Source organism: Pipistrellus kuhlii, unplaced genomic scaffold, assembly GCF_014108245.1.
Source record: "Pipistrellus kuhlii isolate mPipKuh1 unplaced genomic scaffold, mPipKuh1.p scaffold_m20_p_8, whole genome shotgun sequence".
NCBI lineage: Eukaryota > Metazoa > Chordata > Mammalia > Chiroptera > Vespertilionidae > Pipistrellus > Pipistrellus kuhlii.
The window spans coordinates 56,183,373-56,205,178 of record NW_023425584.1 but is presented as its reverse complement, the minus strand read 5'-3'; the positions used below and the strand labels follow the sequence as shown (position 1 = coordinate 56,205,178).

Sequence of the window (21,806 nt, the reverse complement as noted above, 5' to 3'; positions counted from 1 at the left end):
AAATTAATACAGACATTTTACTATAAATTTGATAATCTGGATTTCATAACAAAATCTGAGGAAATATATCTAAATTGAACATAAAGCATAAAATTGAATAAAAATAACCATGATACTTAAAACGGTAATTCTAAGATCAGAATAACCTAAGGATAGAGGCAGGGATTATATTAGTATCATGAATGACCATACTGGATATTTGATTTCTTTTGTATCAGATCAACAAGCCCCGATAAGCCAAGATCTGCTCTTCCCAGATTCTCTGCTCTTTCCCTCCCTGCTCCAGCCAGGCCTCACTACTTGAAACCTTTCTTTCCTACACTAGATAAACCTCAAATGTCAAACCCTAAATGTTGAATCGGGTTACTACAGTACACACTTTCTGCCATACCAAAGAGATCAATATAACAAGTTTTATGAATAAAAGTAATTATCAATAAAAGGAATGTTACTTTATTTGGACTGTTATTTACATATGGGAATGGTTTTGTCATACTAATATATCCTTCATACAATATAAACAGCTACCTATAATAAATTCAGGCTTCATAGCGCCACCCTTAAGATGAAAAACACATAAAGGTGTGTGGGTGCGTGCACACATGTGTGTATGTGTTAGTATATGAGCTCAAAGTCCTTAGCATAGCATAGATGTCTCCCATGTTATGCCTGTGCTATATTCAATGCACATTTCAAACATCAGTCATTTAGAATCTCGTAGTATTTATTCTAATGTTAAAATTGACAGTAATATTCTTAGCAGGATTATTCACCTAATTTCCTCTTAGTTTTTCTTTAAACCAGCTTACATTTTTGTTTATTGCTAGCCTGTGTAGAACCAACTCTTGGGCTTACTGACTTTTTTCTCTACATATGGAATCCCGTGAAACACGAATGCATTCCTTACTATAACACAAGTAAATTTTCTGTTCCAAAAGCTTTTCTTTGTAATTAGAAAACAAAAACCTCACAGTTACTGACCCCCCAGTAATTTAGTACTTATTCATGACAGCTGAAATGTCAAATTCTTTCTGAAGATAACATATGCCTTATAATGAAAATGTGGTTCCATGGAGATGCCTGGACACTAGTAACAGAATCTTTATTAATGTTTTTAATAGATTACCTTATTTTATCTATTGTTGACTTGCTATTATATTCAAAGTAATAAATTTCCTATTAGATATTCTATGTAGAAATACATGTGGAGAATTGAATATCATATAAGCAATAGCAATAAGAGAGTTCACTACATAAGCTATAGTACTGAACAGTTACTAGTGTTTTCCTTGGTTACTCATGTGTAAACTGCTTGGCTTTTCAACTAAATACGAGTTTTGCTTGTCATCTTCCTCTGAAAGTGTAATGTTTTCAGCAGTGCAAAACATTTTTTATTCTATATTTATCTGAGGATAACATTTCAGCTATATGTCTTATTGACTGCTTCTCCTTTGGATTTGAGAAACTGACAACTTTAGAAGACAAACGAAAAAGGATGACATTTATAAAATGTAGGTAAAATTAAATGTAACTGAAAAAATGTATGGTTAATGTTAGGGCAGTTGAAATTTGTTTGAATGTACATATGGAGAATGAAGTGAGATATTTAAAACATACTATTTTTAGGATGGAAAGCTATGTAATGTATGTCAAGTACATTGCCTGCCATATTCCAAATTCAAAACCACTTTTAAGTCAAACTGTCATTCTTTTGGTACTAATTGAAGAAATTGTCCTCTGTGACTATACAGATTTCCAAACTAGTGTCTAACATTAGCTGATTAGGCTATAGTGTCTAACTTCCACTAGGGCATACAACCTAGACACTGGCCAGAAATAGATGGTTTAATTTCTATCTATTGTATTTTTATATAAAAGCCTAAGCAACCATTGCAACTGAATGAAGGACCAAATAGGCTGTGTAAGGTATAATAACTAGGCCTGCAGGAGGGTCAGTGAGAGGTGACCAAATGATCAAACAGCAGGCTGTGTGGGGTGACCTGTCCCACAGGAGGGGCAGTCGGGGGTGACCAGGCTAGCAGCGGGGGGTAGTTAAGGGCAATCAGGGAGGCAGGCCGGTCCCAGATTGTGAGGGTGATGTCTGACTACCGATTTAGGCCCAATCTGCAAGGTTGGGTCCCGGATTGGAGAGGGTACAGGCTGGGCTGAGTGGACCTCCCTCCCCATGCCCCCATGCATGAATTTTGTGCACTAGGCCTCTAGTAAAGTGATAAGATGGGATAATAAGGTACTTTGGTGGGGGGGTGGTGGCTTGAATCAAGAAGTCATGTTAGAAAATAAAAAGCACAGAGAACAAGAATTGTAGACATGCATGGGTAAAGGCACCATGGCATAGAGTCAGGGCTATGATAATTTGTGATAACATACAGAAGGACTCAAGAAGACATGAAAGTCCGGAAGGGACTATACAACCCACAGGAGAAATGAGAGGATCAGCAGTCATCTGACTAGGTAATGTCAGGTTCTGCGTTCTGAATGTGGATACATCACTGACTGCTCCACGTTGCCAGTGTAACATTCACATCAATTCTAAAATAACCTATACTTAACCAGTCTACTCCTGGTCACCAAACAAGCCTTATTGAAGCCAACACAACATAAGAATTGTTGCCATGTCAATCAATGAAAGCCAGCATGCCAAACAAGTAAAAACTATATCCATCTTTTGTACCAATGCCAAACTAAGTGAGCATAGTATCTGCAGTGGCTGTTGCATGATGCGTAAAAAAATATCTCCAGCTTAGTGGCTTAAAACAACAAAAAGCATCTGTGCTCTTGTGGGGTGGGGTGGCTGGGCGGGTTCTGATTTGGGGTATCTCATGGAGCTCTGGGCATCTGAAGCCTTGGTGTGGCTGGAAGATCCACTTCCAAGGGGCCTCACTTGTATGCTGGCAATTTGGTGCTGGCCTTTGGCAGGAAGCTTCAGTTCTTGACTCACGGGATTCCCCCCAAACCTGCTTAAACATCCACACATACTGGCGATTGGCTTCTCCCCCAATGAGTGATCCAAGAGAGCAAGGCAGAAGCCATAAGCTTCTGAAGCCATGACCTGGCTTCAGAAGTCATATCCTTCACCTTCACCCTACCTTCTATGTGATAGGTATCTGAGCTATTTCAATGTAGAAAGATGCTACAAGGGTGTGGATAACAGGAGAAGAGGATCTTTAGGACCGCCTTGGACGCCACACCACATTGGCATTAACAGACTGTTTAAGAAGCAAACATAGTGTTAAGAAAATGTTTCCAGCTAACATCCTCCTAGCCAGACTGCCAACACTTAAACTTCTCTTAATACAAAAATCCTAAACTGACCACAGTTAGAAAGAAACTTGATAGTTCTTAACACAAATGATTGACTGTAGCTTTAACAGGACAAACAATAAACAGGGCATTATTATTATTTTTAAATATGTTTTCTTTAATTAATTTCAGAGAGGAAGGGAGAGAGGCATCAATGATGAAAGAGAATCATTGAATGGCTGCCTCCTGCACACCCCACATTGGGGACCGAGCATGCATCATAGGCAGGTAACCTGACCGGAAATCAAATTCACTCCTGATTCATAAGTGGATGTTGAGTCATGCCAGCTGGTCTAAACAAGACATTATTAAACAATTGCTATTAATGGGCTAAACAGAAGAAAACTTTGCCTTTTAACTCATTCATATACCTTACCCTTTTAAGTAGACAACATGCCCCTTCAGTCAAAAGTTAGAAGCCTCAACAGGCAAGTCTGCAGTCAAATCGAATCTGGCCTTTATAAAGCTTCCAGTGTTTACAATGTGCTGATGAAAGTGAAGTCGTGTTGATTTTGATTTGCTGTTAGGCACAGGAAGCACCAGCCTTGGCCCCAGTTACAAAATGTAAACACTGACTTTCTCAATGTGTTAAATTCCCATCCCATATCGGGGAGGGCCTGTGTGTAATTGGATTAAAGGGATGACTGACAAGTTCTCCCCCCAAGTCCTTTATATTTAGCTCCTGTACAGTTTCAGGACAGAGCCCAGACATCTGGGTTATGAAGTAAGAATTTTCATGTCAAGCTAATAATAACTTTCATAAAAGAATTGCAGTTTAATCATGAAAGAACTTGCAAACTTAAGTTAGGAAGTACCCTGATGGTCCCGGGAAGGTGAGTTACCCGGATTCTGCACGTCTGATTTGTTCACCGACTTCCTATTGAAAAGGATTATTTTGCCCTGAACAACTCAACTTCAGCCTGAGGCCTCTCTTACTGTATTTTTCCTGGGATAGTTTTATTTCTTTCTTACTTAATTATGAAAGCAGTACTTACTAAAAAAAAAAAAAAAAAAAAAAAGGTCCCCTTTTTTGCTTACAATGGCACAGAAGGAATGGCAGGTTCAGCTTAAAATGACATAATAAGCCCAGTTTTGCTGTCAACTCTTTATGATATTGTCATTTATTAATTTATGTTTTCCTAAAATTCTTGGGTGGTGTGTTTCTAGTTATTAGAATTTACCGTCCTGCTTTTAAAATATCATTCAGCTGAAGTGCAAGTCACGGTGTTTTGAAAAACATACATTAGGAATCAGTTCAAGAGTATATTTCAAGAAGAAGGAAAATACAATTAAACTGAAAAATGTCTCAAGTCATCCACAGATCTTTTTAATTTTTTCTGTAATAACTAACATGCTTCTTACTTTGCTCCTTTAAAACTCCTGGTCATAATACTACCTGCCTTTAAATCTCTAATATTTCAGGAACTTAAAGTCTTCTCTGTGGAGACATTGTCATTACTACTTTTGAATGCCTGTAAATGAGGTTGTAAAACACAGTTCTTTCTCATCATGTTACAAAGGAAAATTACGTGGCATCGAATGTCTAAGACTAGGTAAAGAAAGAAATAAGATGTCCCACCACTACATATTAAAATGAGGAATTTGGAGTTCTGCCCATATTATTTTAACACATATATTCTTTATTTGAAACATTATTGCTGCCACTGGGAGCTGAAACACTTCTTTGAATCATTCCAATGGAGAAACAAATGTGGAACATCATGGACGGAATAAACTGATCTGGTCTCCTCTAGTTCTATCTGTCCTCTCTCCCCTTCTTTCCTGTCCTATCCCACACAATACAGATTCTGTGTTAATAAGACAGAACAATGCCAGCTGCTCTTCTTCCCTCCATTGTCAACACTGAAAAAAAAGGACAGAACTAAAAACAGGCACCGATGATCCTCTAGCAGCTGCAGTTACTGGCACAGAGAAAAAGTGGATGGGGTCAAAGATGCTCAGCAGAGAAGTGACAAGAAGAACAAAGAAACTAGGCCAAGTAGTAGAGTGTAGCCAACCGTAGCTGGGGTAAAAGGAACGTTGGCATGGAAATGTGTGAGCATTTTCTGCTGGAGCCTTCTGATATCACAGACTTCACACACATGTAAACCTTAATGACTGCTCATTCTTGAATTGAAAATACCTTAACCCCCAAATAATTTGCTATTAAATATAAATATAAAATATCTACTTTGTAACTCTTGACTAGTCCCATATCTAGCATGGGGTACCATCACTTTTACTTTCCCCCCCTCCACGACCCCCCCCCCCCCGACAGAGAGAGAGGTAGGAAGAGAGAGAGAGAGAGAGAAAATCATCGAACTGCTGCCTCCTGAATGCTCCCTGCAAGCCTGGCATGTGCCCTGCCTGGGAATTGAACTGGCAACCTTTTGGGGCACAGGACGATGCTCAGCCAACTGAACCACACCAGCCGGGGATACATCATTTTTACTCATTGTTCAATCTATTTAAAAAACATTAAAGTTAATAACTGCTGACCCAGAATAATAATAATGCTAATCAGAACAACACTTATTCCGCCTTCATTATTGTGCTAGACACTGTCCCAAGTATTTTAGAACATTAGATATATTAAAATTACATTTCTACAAATGTCTCTAATTGAGTTAATTTTTATTTTAGATTAATCTAAGAGAGCAAAATAGAGCAAGTATGTGTTAAAACATAAGTGGCTAATTAAGTAATCTGGAGTCAAATAATGTTCTAAAAATAAATTGATGAGCCGAGCTTACACTTGCTTCAATATCACACAGAACGTTTTCAGATTCGGGTCTGTGGCCAGAATTGTCTGTCTGGCCAACACTGTACCAATTGTATAGATGGCATGAGGTAAAGGTTGCTCAGAGGACTGTAAGGCATGAAGTTGACAGTAATTAATTTTGCATCTATAATTATATTTATTATATATTTATATTTATTATTATAGATAGAGGATGCAGTTTTCTTCATATCAGTTCAAATAAACCGATTAACCAAGTAACATCACTTTTGGGGAAGTGCTATTATGTCAAACAGCTTTTCAAAAGCTGGGTAAGGGAAGATAATCCAACCTCATTGAATGGTCACACTAATTGTGTCCCAGCAACATGCTGCAATGACTTTTCACAATGTGTATTTCATTTTGAGATTAAATGGTAGACATACAAGACTATTTGATGGTTATTCAAACGTGGTTAATTCTCCCCAGGTAATTAAAAAAACAAAACAAAAATCTGACAAAAACAAAACAAAAATCACACCTCAAATGCCTTCTACTGGTATATGTTAACAATGAGATGTAGAAAAAAAATGCTTATTGTGATATCTGTAGAAAAAAACACTATATAATGAATATGTAGACACTTTATCTTCGTAGGAATATGGCATCTAAATAACTCCTAATTTGACTTTTTCTTTTTCTATACATGCATGTCAAGGCCTCCCTTCATCTAGTTCTTTCCAACAATTCATTCTTATCATGTATTGCAAGATACTAGCAAATATTTTCTGATTATATGTAACATAAAGTCAGTGAATTCCACCATGGACTTAATGAGTCTTCCCTGGGTTTATAATACTTTTTACTAAGTCTCTAGGTATGGAAGTATGAATATATCCACAAAATATCATCTTGAAAGTCATCACTTCAATAAAGACTATGCAATTCATTTGGAATTTGATCTTTCTGTGTCTGCAATCTTATCATGAGTGGCTTGTATGTCTATTACAATTATTTTCTTCTACCATGTCTTATGATTGTCCTTTCTGAACTAAACTGTACTATAGGCTATCTGGGAGAACAGGATTGTCTGATTCAGTGCTATTCATATGCTAGCAACATGGTTTGTGTTTGTTCTTTCCTCAATAAATATTTAATCAGTGAAAGCACAAATGAGCAAACTATTGTTCCCTATAGATTTTTTGCTCTCCTTATAATGAAAACTCTTATTCATTTTTATAAATTTTGTAAAGTCCTTTTTCTAGTAGACAAGAAACAGATAAATTTAGAGTAATTCTGATAATGGTATTCAGGTATTCTGAAGGTAGCTAGCTTCACACAGATTTAACTGTATAAATCAAATTGCAGCCATTGTAAAAAAGTATTTAAATTAAATTAAATTTGGTTGCTATGGAGATGTGAAAGTAATTAAAAAGTAATTATAAATTATAGCAAAATATTAAGTACATGGCAGGTTCTTCCTAAATAATTATCTGGCAATTTGGTGTTTCTCTGCTACCTCTGATTGCTGGTTTGCATAGCAAAGACAAAATCAACTCTAATAAGATAATACCAAAGTGTTTTCCAAAGGGTGGTGAACTGACATTCCTACTAGCAATGTATAATGATTCATTTTTCCCCAAATAATTTCAAGTCTCAGTGTTATATAGCTTTTTTTAATTGGTGGTATTCTTGTGGATGTGAAATGGCATTTTCTAAGTTTCATAGAGATTTTATACTTAGAACCTTCAGTCTCTAAGCTTATTTAGTCTTCATGCCTAAAGTAATATAAAAAAATATCATCACCTGCCTAATTTTATCAAAGTAAATTAGGCTAATTGGCAGTGTGTGATACAAGAGGATAGTAACACTCCCCTAAAGGTAAATAATGTCTTGCCAACAAAATGTAGGTGATAAGTCAAAATAAAAGCTCTGAGTCTTCTTTTGCTTTATAGGCAACACAGATACCAAATTTATTATGATAATTGTAAAGTAAGCTCCATGATTTTCAGATCACATGGCAACTTGTAAGATAATAAGGCTTTATTATTGTGTAAAAATAGCATTGTCTTAGGAACAGTTCTATTTAATGACATTAAAAGGATGTTATTTAAATATATAGACTTCAGATATAAAAATCATAAGGCAGATAATTTCAGTATGTTCTGGATCAAGAGATGAAAAGATTTATGGAATAAGTTTCTTCGCAGCATGTGACAATGTCATTGGCCAAATTGAGAGCATGGATATTAGAATTTATATAAATAATGAAAGCTCATAAGATAATAAATGCTTATCAAGCTGGTTAATCTTGACATGACTCTGATTATCCTAAGTATATTTTATTTCATAATAAGCTTATGAATGTGTAAATGTTTGTGACAAGTATTAGTTTTGTTTTGTTTTGTTTCTTGCTTTACAAAAGAAATGTGAATTGTCCACTCAGATTTAAAATGCTCTATTGAATAATATTCAGTAAATTTTAAATAAAATTAACCATATTTTTCATTTATTAATTTATCTCAGTTTTCCTCAAATATTTGTTTTTATTTGGTTCTTTTTTATTCTAGCACTTAGCTCATAATCATCAGGATGAAAATGTCACCTTGGCTATGATGTCCACACCTTATTTGTAATTATGGATTTTCCTTGTTATTAATTATTCTCTCTCATATTGGGTGAGTATAAAATTAATCAATGACTGCTGTATTTAACTTCACCTATGCCTTTTTATAGGTGATGCTATTTATTGATTTATATTACCTTTTTAGCCTCTGTAAATATTAAGGTCCTACTGACATAATACAATATTAAATCTATATAACTTCTCCTTTTAAATAAGTATCTTCTCTATTTTTTTAAAGAAAATAGTAAATAAAGACTAGAAAAGTTAATTACTTTGTCTCTATTACCAAAATATATTATTCTATTTACAAAATTGTTGATAACATATTCAAACTGCCTTTATATGTAAAAGAGCCATATTTGAATCTGTTTTAAGACCCTTTCCTCTAATTCTAAAACAGGCAAATACTTCTAAAGCATATATATTATTTGAAATATTAAGGTATGAATGGCTACATTTTAGCATATTTCTAAATCCCTGTATTGTGAACTGCACTCATTGCATTTTTATAATGGTTATTAATATATATATGAGAACACAATTTGTTCACTCAGTAATCTTTAAAAAAATATTTTTTTATTGATTTCAGAGAAGAAGGGATAAGAAGAGATTTATAGAAACATCAATGATGAGAGAGAGCCCTAATCGGTTTGGCTCAGTGGATAGAGTGTTGGTCTGTAGACTGAAGGGTCTCAGGTTCGATTCCTGTCAAGGGCATGTATCTTGGTTGCTGGCACATCCCCAATAGCGGGTGTGCAGGAGGCAGCTTACTGATATTTCTCTCTCATCAATGTTTCTAGCTCCCTATTCCTCTCCCTTTCTCTTTGAAAAAAAAACCAAAACAATAAAATGTATTTTTAAAAAAGTGATGAGAGAGAATCACTAATCCAAAGCCTCCTGCATGTCTCATCCTGGGCATCAAGCCCGCCACCTGGCATGTGCCCTTGATCAGAATTGAACCGTGACCTCCTGGTTAATAGGTTGATGCTCAATAATTGAGCCACACTGACCAGGCCATTCAGAAATCTTTTTGTAGAGCTTAACAAATTGAAATACTCTTTTAAAGAATCTTATAATTAATTTTATTTCATAATAGTCAAATTATATTAATGTATTTAAGTTAATCCTTAAGTAAGAATTGTTGTAATAGCCCAGTATTTCCAAATATAATGCTGCCAGTGACAATGATAAAAAGAAAAGTTTTATATGTTAGTATAATATATTCAGACATTAAATTCCAATGTTAGCAAGAAGCTAGATTAATCATATTCCTTACTAAAAATCTAGTAAGATGTGATATAATCTGTGTTTAATGCAGCCATTAGCTTAAAAGCTTTCAATAGCAGCCTATATATGTGCCACTTTTTCATTTACCTTAATCCTAAATGTGAATTATTATCATCTGGGAATTGACTCCCCTTGGAAATGGAAATTTATTAAGTGTTTATGCTACATGCAAGATGTTGTCAAATAAATAATGTTTACTCTTTTAAAACACCTTACCTTTTTCTTATCACCTTCCCCTACTACCTGTTACAAGAACCACATAATTCCCTTTGGCTCATTTCTACTTTTTTACATTCAAATCCTCTCTGTACATCATTCAATTAAACTTTAGTTATCACATCCTATATCTAAGGTAACTGTAGGAGTATAGTATTTTGAAGCACTTTTTTTTTGTAGTTCAATTTATCACATGAGAAAACTTCCAGTGAAGTCTGTTGACAAAGCTGGGTACTGTATTTTCCAATTCAAAGATTAGGATACAAGCAAAACATAAACTCCTTAGCCATATTATTCCTTGTATGAATCGTCCACTCAGTAGTATCTTACGGCTAAAAAAGTAGTAAGAAAAAAAGTGATTGATACTACCATGATGCTCTATTAAGTAGAAAACAGCTGTATGATTACTCCCAAGCTGTAGCTAAGCAGTATAAGTCTGTGTTGTGCCATTTAGCCCAAAAGTTGTAAATCTTTCTCCATTTTTATTGCTATCTACATTGAATTAAATAGCTTTCTTCTTTGATTCTTTGAAAAGAAAAAAACAGAAGAGCATGTTACACATATTATTAAAAATATTATAGGTCCTGGCCGGTGTGGCTCATTTGGTTGAAAGTCATCCCATGCCCTGCACCGAAAAGTCAAAGGTTCATTTCCCTCACAGGGCACATGCCCAGGTTGCGGGCTAGATCCCTAGTAGGAAGCACATATAGTTTCGCTTTGACTCTATGACAAAAGTGGTCTCTGACAAAACAGAGTTGTCCTTAATATTAAATATCTTCATAGTTACATTAAAAAAATGTATACTATATTCTAATCAGCTGAGTCCATTTTTTTAAATGTGAAGAGAAATAATATTTTATACTATTATATAATCACAGATTCCCATTTATCTTCATATTTATGTCTATCTCTATTATCTATCTCTACATTTCTCTCTCTCTCTATATATATATATCTATCTATATATATATAATGTAGAGATAGATAATAGAGATAGACATAAATATGAAGATAAATATCTTCATAGTTACAATAAAAAATGTATATACAGTGTATATATGTAATTCATGTTAAAAAATATTTGATTTCTAACAAATTACTTTATTCTTTAGGCGTTTTAAAATATTTTTGCCAATATTTCTAGCAAGAAATAAGTAATTATTTTCAGAAAATAAGCATGAATAGAGGAAGCGTTACTTTATGTTTTGCACTATGATGAGTGCTTTATAATATCTGCATTGAAATCCCTTAGTGAGTTTTATTCCACATTGCAGATAAGGACATTTAAGCTCAGAGAGATTACATAATAGCCACAAACCACCAGACTATTATGTGGTAGAACAATAATTCTAACTCAGATCTTACTCCGAAGTTCATGCTCTTCTAATAAACCACTCTGCTTTTTAGAAATACTATCCCATCACTATTAAAATGAAAAAAGAACAATTATATTATTTTTTGTGAACATGGGCAAGTCAATAAAATTTTAATATGTACAAATAAGAGTAAATTCATCATTGATGGGTCTGTGATTATTTTCTTTAGCTTTTAAAAATAATGTCTGTCAAAATACATATGTGCCCTGTATAATTAACAAGGTTGTAAGATTGATCTTTATCCACAAAATTACTAGAAGAGAGACCAGAGCAATCCTTAAAATGTGAGTTATAATAAGCCACCATTTTCCTTAATAATATCTCTACCTGATTTTGATTTTGTTTTTGCTATGTAGATCTCTGACAGTTTACTAAGTACTAGTTAACTATTCAAGAGAAACTGTCTTCTACTACATAGATATTCTAACATTTTCAGTTAATTTTCCTGTGTAGCTACTAATATTCTACTCACTTGGAGTACTTATTATTATCCTTGTTCTAATTATGTGCATGCATTTCTAAAATGGACACTTTCATATCAACAGCCAAATATATATTTTCTTATTAACCAGTGTAGCAAATTTGTGAATAAAAAGTTAAAAACTAAAGGCCTTTTTTAAATGAAAAATAAATTTGCTATTTGAAAGAAACTGTATTTGCAGGCCTATAAAAAGTTAGAATATGAAAAAGAATTTGTAATGTTTGAGACATCTGAGTTACAAATCAAATCTGTTAATTTCATAATCAAGACATATGTCATGAAATTTTTCCACATATTATTTTAATAGAAGTTTTATGATTTGGGAATTATGTTATTTTTTGCATTTGTTGTAGGATAGTTATTATGAAAATAACAAAATATAAAAGTCATGGCTTGGTTGTAGAGAAACTAGAACATTTGCACTCTGTTGGTGAGAACATAAAATGGTGCAGCCACTATAGACAACATTATGAAGTTTCCTCAAAACATTAAAACTAAAACTGTCATGTGCTCCAGCAATCCTACTTTTGGGTATATATCCAAAAATATTGAATTAAGGATCAAAGAGATTCCTTAGGTCATGTGTTCCTTACAGTAACTACATTCACAATAACTAAGAGATATCATAACTCAGGTATCTATTAAATTCAAATTGTTAAAGAAAATGTTGTTCATACATACAATGGAATGTCCTTCAGCTTTAGAAAGTAGGAAATCCTACCATTTGTGACAACATGAAGGGGCCTGGCAGGCATCATGCTAATTGAAACAAGCCATTCATGGAAGGACAAATACTGTATAATTGAACTTACATCAGGTATTTAAAAGAGTCAAAATCACAGAAACATAAAATAGAATTGTGGTTGATAGGAACTGGGGAGAAGAAAGAAATGTGTTCAATGAATACAGACTTATAGTTACACATGAAGAATAAGTTCTCGAGATCTGCTGTACAACTTAGTGCCTATCCTATCTTATATGATAAAGATGTCATATGCAAATGGTCATTACATGAAGCATAATGACCGACTGCATAATGACTGGATCAGTGATCAGCAGGAGGGTGGGGCAGCAAGTTACTAGAGGGGGCAGAGAGCTACAGGAGGGCAGCAGCAAGCTTCTGGCTACAAGAGGGCAGTGGAGAGCTCAGGAGGGGGCAGGGTAGCAAGCTATGAGGGGGGAAGCTAGAGGAGGGCAGAGCAGCTGGCAGAGAGCTAATGGAGGGCAGAAGTGAGCTACTGGCACACAGATTTACGTGCAATGCTACTAGTAGTTAATAATATGGTTAAAAGTTATTCAGATGGTAGAAGTTATTTATTTTACCAATGCAAATAAATTTAATTTAAAAACCAAAATTCAATAGTTTTCACTCTTTATACTTGAAAATGTCACATAATTTAAATATAGAAGTAACACTTATCAACATTTTATGACTTAGAAAAAATCCCTCCAAATATTTTACTTGTATTGTTTCTATGACTTTGAAAGTTCTGTGTAGAATGAAGTAAGGCCTACACCACTATATCTTATAAAAACATTAAGTCTGATTTTTACTGCATGCTATAAACATATAATTTCAAAAACTAATTTAAAATTTGTTATTTTGACAACTAAGAGTTTAAAGTGATAATAAAATAAAGTAAAAACATAATTTCAGAAACTGTTTATAATTAAACACATTTATATGACTAAATATATGAATCAAATTACATTAAAATTTCCTCAAATTTACATGCTAGTATATAATGGCTGATTGAATTAAGGTACTATTACAGGTCTTATACCGTTGTAAATAGAGAAATATATTGAAAATTACATGATAGACATTAAAAGAAAATCAAAATACAGAGCTGAAATAAATATCTGGGTCACAAATGTCATCATAAAGAACAAACAAAACTAAAGTCTTTAATTTACTTGTCACCGTAAAATTAATTTTAACAGGAAATATGTTGTAAAGATATTTAGTAGAAATACATAAGAGTGCAGTAAAAATATGGTGAAAATTATTCAAGTCATTATATCCAGCTTTCTTTTCTCTTTTTCTACCCTACTAATTTTCTTTTTAAAATGTTTGTTTGTAATGATGGTTGTCCTAACCAGACCAAATATAGAAAAAAATAACTTGGAAATAAAAAAGATAAGATCCTCCATCCTCATTGGGCCCACTCCTACCTAAATGTGGTCATTGATTTAAAAACAAATAAGAAGATTCCTGAGAGAATGCTTTAGCCTTGCTCAAAAACTAGGTTTAGAGAAGTGTTACCAATCTAGAGGGCTTTCAAAATATCAGGACCCTGCCAAATCTTAGATCAACGGGTGTTAATGGGTAAAACAAACAGAGAAGCAAGTTACAGTTGACTCTTGAATAACACGGTTGAACTTATAGTGGATTTTTTTTTCAACACATACTATAAATGTATTTGTTGCTTCTTTATGACTTCCTTAATAACATTTTATTTTCTCTAGCTCACTTTATTGTAACAACGTAGTATATTACATATACATAAATTGTGTAAATTTATTATTCATGTTAGTAATTAAGTTTGGGAGAATTCAAAAGTTACATGCAGATTTTCAAATATGCAGGGGTGAGCATCCCTTTGTTGCTCAATAGTCTACCATATTTCCAAACCCAATTTCTAAACAGCAATACTGTGATGTGTGTGGACCAGGAGAAGAAAGTGGCTGTGAGTTTGCCTATATAGAGCTCACTTCATAAATGCTATTTTGAGTTCTGAGCAATTCAATTGTAATCAAATATCCATCTGTAGCATCCCCAAACCAACCATATTCCTCTCACCAAGTAACAATTTTAAATAAAGCATATTTCATGATCCCACCAGAAGACATGTAGAATGACGACAAAGGAGTTTTAGCATTAAACATAGAACAGGCCTGGATGACATGGTTCAGTGGTTGAGCATGGACCAGGAGGTCACAGTTAGATTCCCAGTCAGGGCACATGCCCGAGTTACAGGCTTCATCCCAGTGTGGGGTATGCATGAGGCAGCCGATCAATGATTCTCTCTCATTGATGTTTCTATCTCTCTCTCCCTCTCTCTTCTTTTCTGAAATCTATGAGAAAAATACATATATAGGACAGCCCTTTGAGTGGTGATGGTGTTAGGGCAGTGCATGTCTTGTGGTGGCAGTGACCACAGTGACTGCAATGCACCACTGACTGCAATGCAACTGAGAGAAGAGTAAAATTTTAATTTATTAAACCTATAGGATGGGCCTTGCTATATACTGAGACCTTAAATTCCCCAAGTCATTTGGGAGAGGGATTTTGCAAGGCATTTAACTTCCTTTATGAGCAAATGGGAAGACAGGACGAGAAACATCTTATGTACACTTGCAAAAGAAACAGAATCATTTCAGTGTTGTGTTAAAAATTTGACAAGTTTATTTGTTAATTCTTAAATCTATTTTTAATATTTAAAGATTAATATATTTCTTACATATAAAATTTTAATGCATTATTCACTTCACAGTCTTTTGATTCTTTTTAAAAAAAATATTTTTACTCATTTCAGAGAGGATGGGAGAGGGAGGGAGATAGAAACATCAATAGCCCGCAACCTAAGCCATATGCCTTGACTAGAAATCAAATCATGACCTCCTGGCTCATACTTTGATGATCAGCCACTGAGCAACACCAGCCAGGCCTGATTCTTTTTTTTTTGTAAAAAGCTTGATAGTAAAATTGAGGTGTGTGTGTGTGTGTGTGTGTGTGTGTGTGTGTGCGCGCGCGCGCGCGCACACTCAGTACATACGGGTCTTTCTAGCAGAATCTTCTACAAAAAGAGAAGAGATGTCCTCATCCACTCCTGCTTCATTCTTTGCAATACAAGTGTATGCTCCGGTATCTTCATAGCGCACATTGCTTATGTGAACCTCACTGCCATTTGCTGAAAAACAGAAGGCAAATGCAACTTGTAAACTACAATTTCAGTTTTGGTACAGTGCTTTCTGATTACACAGTCAAACAATTTCTTAGCTTGCCCTAATTAAACTATTTTCCTTCTTACTTCCATGCTTTGGAGGCATGCCAAATTACTCCAAAAGCATTCAAGTGTTTCATAAACTGTGCTGTCATTCTATTACAGAGAGCCAGTATTTGATATCAAATGCACACACTTTATATTTTATATTATTTTCCTATTTCCTATATTGCACAAGATGTATTTCACATTGATAAGTATAATTTAATTTATATATTTATTTTTAATATTCAGAATCTATTTTGCCTTGAGCTTTCACAAAAGTTTTAAATAATACCAGTATGGTTAATTTATAGAAGGTTATTAATTATAAAATATAGAAGGCTACCTATAAAATCATAAAGAAATTACCTGAGCTATATATATCATGCATATATAATATGACTGCCACTTGTCAAGTTTCTTATTAAGTCCATATTATATATCAAAAAGTATTAGATAAGAAGAACAGAAAAATAATAATACATGGTTTTTCTGCAAGATCTTCAGTCTTTTGGCATAAATATAACTAAAGTTAACAACATAATATGGAAATTGACAAAGTCAATGTGTAACCAAAAGGTTAAGGAAATCATTGGTCCAACTTTTAAATCTTGTAAAATAATATGTTAAGCTAATCCTTGAATAATGAGTTGCATTCCCCAGTGTGGAAACCTGGATATAATTAAGATTTAATATATGTTTGCAATATGAGGTCCTTTTACATATATTATTTCTCAATTATCTCAACTAACATTTAATTTTTAGATGAAGAATCTGAGACTCACAATGATCTTATGCAAGTCACTCAGCTCAAAGGGAAAGGCTGGCCTTCTGCTCTATCAGACTCTGAAGTTTAGTGTTTATTGTGTTCATTTGTTTAGATTTCCTTTTCTTTTTTTCTTTCTGTATGTGTCTTAGCATGTGCGGTTGTGTGTGGGTGTTCCATGTTATCCAATCTCAGTAACATCATGCACTATGAGGAATATGGCTATTTGTGACAGAGGACAAAACAATCTGTGTGGCTATTTGAGGAAAGATGGTGGAAAACCACTGGGAAAAGCTCTGAATACCATTCCTAGGGATGCCACTGGGACATGGAGAGGCAGGGAGTGTTTGAGGAGAGGTAATTATTCTAATCATCTAAACCTCTTTCTCAATTTATAAACATTACTGCACACCTCTATCCCCCTATTCTTTGTTGAGAATCCTTTGTCCAAAACACAGATGGGCAACATTTTGGTTTTGTATTTGTTTTTGCTGTGAAAGTCCAGATAGTAAATATTTTAGGCTTTGTGATCCATACAGTCTCTGCAGCATCTATTCACTTCTGCTATAGTAGTATGAAAGCAGTCATAGATAATATTTTTTTAAAATAAGTGCGGCTGTGTTCTGAAAACAAAAACAAACAAAAGTTGTTTTATGTCCAAAAACAAGCAGCTTTCCAGACTTAGCTTGGAGGCATTAGTGTGCAAATGATAGGGAGCAAGACCTGTGTTTAATCATGCATCAGCTTCTTGCTTTATGTCTCCACAGACCATACTTTTCTTTCAAGACCTACACACTTAAGCTAAATCTTTAGAGTTTCTCAAATATCAGGTCAGTGTATTTTGTCTTCAAATTCTCTCTTCCCCTAACCCATATGCCTCATTGTCTTTTCTAGCATTTTTAGATGATTTCTATCCTATTGCCAAAACTACCAATTCCCTTATCCATTTATCATCCTGATCCATATGTCTTACTAACCTCCAGAACTAGGGCAAGCTGACATATCTCTGTATCTGGTGTCCCTGTACCTAGGTTTTTTAGTAAATTATGAGACTATTACATTAGAAAACCTACAATGTGCATATTCACAGCTTTCAATTTGCAGGATGTTCAATGCTGATTTTCATTTCACTTGACCTTTACAGTTCAATATCTTTCATATCCTATTCCACTTTTATTTCAAATCTCTACGCTTAGTTCGATGTTTTCCATTTTAATACTAACTTCTCACTCTGAGTGACCTTGCTTTGTAAATAATGAAGTACATAGAAGTGATAAGAAAGTAAACCCAAGTCATTTTGTAACATATCATCACGTTATCTACCTTAAACGTACACAGTGTTATATGTCAAGTATATTTTAATAAAAATCTGAAAAAAATAAAGGAAACCCCAAACGTCATTTCCACTTACATATTCACCTTTACCTATAATAGTAAAAACATAATATGCTAATTAGATTGGACGTCCTTCCAGACAACCCTCCAGATGAAGCTGGGGTTGCAGCCTTTGGGGTCCAGGCAGCCACTGTGGTTGCAAGGGAGGGATCCAGTCAGCCGCCGCAGCTGTGAATGCCTATTTTTGCATGAATTTTGAGCATCGGGTCTTTAGTTTACTTATAAACAAATATTCTCTTTCTTTCCAAGGCAAATCTCTCCTCTTTTCCTGTTCATTTCTACTCTGTTTATCCTCTCCCTCCTCCATTTTCTACATATCTTTTCTTTATTGATAGTTCTTCAAAGGATAAATTGTCCAAAGAGAAAGAAATATCTTCATTAGTCCTAACCTTTTCCAATACCATATGCTACCTTTTCTTTTTCCTCCTTTCAAAATGTGGAAATATATTTTTATGCTTTTTACCTCCTTTTCATTTTTAAATCTACTGAAGACTAATTGCTACAAATACTGTTTTCTTAATGTCACAAGGACATATGAATCACTTGACCCATGAAAACATTTTAATGACCTTCCTTGATCTTAATATGACTCTGATATTAAACTCTTTGTGATCTTTACCTTTCCTTTTTTTAAAAGAAAACATAATATCACCTTGTTTTAATACATCTTCACTGATTTTTAGTCTTGTGTTATCTATCTTTAGTTGCCTGCCAATAAAATATGTCTGCATTCCCAGGATTTTACTTCTTGTCACTAATATATTATCCCATCTATTGCCAGTTATTCAGTTAGTATCTAGACTTGGACCTCACACAGAAACAATAAATAAGCATCTATTGAATAAATGAATAATTAAATATTTATAGTATTTGCCTAAGTGACTGGTCAAACATAGCTATGATGTACAATGACCACCGGGGGCAGATATTCCAAATGGTAGGTTGGTTGTTTCTGGAGTCTGGCAATCGGAACTGGGTGAGATGGGCCACACATGCCCTGGAGCCCTCATGCAGTCCCTTCATGGCCCTGATTGCCCTGACTGGGACTAAGCAAGATGGCCCAATCACCTCTATGTGGACTGGGTGAGATGGGGCAGAAGCACCCTGGAGCCCTCCCCAGGCCAATAGTGCACTGGTGGGGTCTCAGATTGTGAGAGAGCACAGACCAGGCTGAGGGACCCCAATGGTGCATGAATCCATGCACTGGGCTTCTAGTTGCATATAAAGTCACATGGAATTCCTGTACATCTAGATATATCTCTTAGGTTATCCTACTTATTCACTTTTTATTATTTACAATATATTCTCAAAACTTTACCTATTTTGTCTCATTTTTAAAATGGCAATAACTATTTTCCAAGGGTCCACACTCTTTTAATGTTGAGTATTAGAGAGTAACCAACTCCCTAAATTTGCTTCCTATATATTCCTGGAAATAAAGATATATGTTCTTATGATTTACTGCTGTAAAATGAATAAGAAATGACAAAATCAGAACTTTCTTCACTTTAATTTCTATTAATCAGATTATAGCAAATTTTAATCAGTAGATGTAAATATGCAAATTTATTTTGGCTTATTTATATCAACACATATTTTTAGAATTCAGGTTTTAAAGGTCAAAAACACTTTTACATGTCATTTTGACTTGCAAAAATAAATAAGAACATGTTTCAAAAGATTTACTTTAAGATACTGATAAAACATAATTACTGTTAAAGTGGAATAAGATAAGTTTATGCTTACATTTTTAATAAAAGAAAATGTATTTATTTTTAAAAAGATGAACTGAAGGAATTTTTTTAAAATATATTTTTTTTATTGATTTTTTTTTTTTTTTTTTTTTTTTTTTTTTTTTTTTTTTTTTTTTTTTTTTTTTTTTTTTTTTTTACAGAGAGGAAGGGAGAGAGATAGAGAGCTAGAAACATCGATGAGAGAGAAACATCGACCAGCTGCCTCTTACACACCCCCTACCAGAGATGTGCCTGCAACCAATGTACATGCCCTTGACCGGAATCGAACCCAGGACCTTTCAGTCCGCAGGCTGACGCTCTACCACTGAGCCAAACCGGTTTCGGTGAACTGAAGGAATTTAAAGGTATGAAATAAAGAATAAAAAGCCATACAACAGATAATCAAGTAAAATGACTGGTGTTGCTACTCTGGACAATGCAAATTAGATTTGTATATTTTCTTACTAGTATAACCAACATATTGTATATTCAACTGCTTTATCATTATTTTGATTATTTGACATTACAAATATTGTCTGTTTTTGTTTTTCATTTACCATATATTAGTGACTATAATCTATATAGTATTTGAGCAATTATATGTGTACAATAATACTAATAGAATATTAGAACACATAGAATATTTTATATATTAGAATATAATTTCATAACTGAAAGCAATGTAAATGTGAAGCAGTCAGTAACATCTTGATTTTTTTTCTCCCTTAATTTACAAAGTATACTGTGAAATTCTCACTAAAGAGTGTCTATAATATCAACACCCTCTGTCATAGATATATTTAATGTATGATTTAAACATTTAAATAATCACTTCAGAATTGGTTTCTATGAAGAGACCCGATTATTCTGTTCAGTATATCTGTTATAACTCAGAGGACAAGTATTAAAAAGTATATAATTTAATATTTTCCTTATCACCAAAATAATGACATAATTAATCATTATGACAAGACTATTATTTAAAACATTAAAATATTGAGAGACTTTATTTCAAATATAATGTCTTGGGCACAACTTGTTTTTTTAATGTTCATGACATTTAGTTGAAAACAAGTTTCATTTTCCTTTTTATCAAATGATATAAAATGTGACATAAATTTTAGTATAAAATTTCTACATGGTCATTTAAGAGAAGAAAAATGTAGGTAAAAACCACCTTGCAGTGTGAGTTGCTTGGACAGCTTTGGTGTAATATCAATTCCATTCTTCAGCCAACCCAGCTGAGGGTTGGGTATGCCCTCTGCATGGCATCTCAGACTTGCAGTTACCCCTGGCTCTCTGGCCTGACTCTCTGGGTATACCCGGATCACTGGAGGAACTAAAAAAAAATGGAAAAGAAAGCAAATTAGCAACCCATATTTGATTTTCTAAAACAAAGAAATAAAATGTATGGTACAAAACCAGCAATAGTTGACAAATTGAGGGCGCACCGATACCAAAGGAAATTATTCTTGATGTTTGTGATTCCATTGCTTCCTGTATCAGCAGTGCCTGAACCTGAACAATCATCAGTTTGAAAACAGGCATTGCCAAAAATATTATTCATTTCTGTAGATTCTTTTAAATTTTGAAAATGAACTGTATGTTAATAAACACTGACTTTAGAATCATTCAAAGTGCATATTAATTTTTGGGACACCCTGTATGTAGATTATGGAATATTATTCAACCTTAAAAAAGAAAATCCTGTCATTTGTAATGACAGGAATGAAACCAAGGGCATTATTGTAAATTAAATAACCAGGGCAGAGAAAAAAAATTAAAAATGGGCAATGGGTACAAACGGTCAGTTAAAGATAAAAAAGGTCTGAGGATATAATATATAATATGGTGACTAAAGTTGATAACACTATTGTGTACTTGAAATATGCTAAGA

General features: G+C 33.9%; 1 protein-coding gene across 4 annotated transcripts in view; it reads right to left on the bottom strand.

Moving 5' to 3' along the window:
• FSTL5 (follistatin like 5) overlaps positions 1–21,806 on the bottom strand; it is a 527,078-nt gene that overhangs the window by 81,271 nt on the left and 424,001 nt on the right. For all 4 annotated transcript variants that reach the window (XM_036423990.2, XM_036423991.2, XM_036423988.2 and 1 more), the window contains exons 9-10: positions 21,087–21,248; positions 15,806–15,940 (exon numbers count right to left, since the gene is read on the bottom strand). In XM_036423990.2, coding sequence (XP_036279883.1) covers positions 15,806–15,940; positions 21,087–21,248 — 297 coding nt within the window. The remainder of the gene's footprint in view (positions 1–15,805; positions 15,941–21,086; positions 21,249–21,806) is intronic.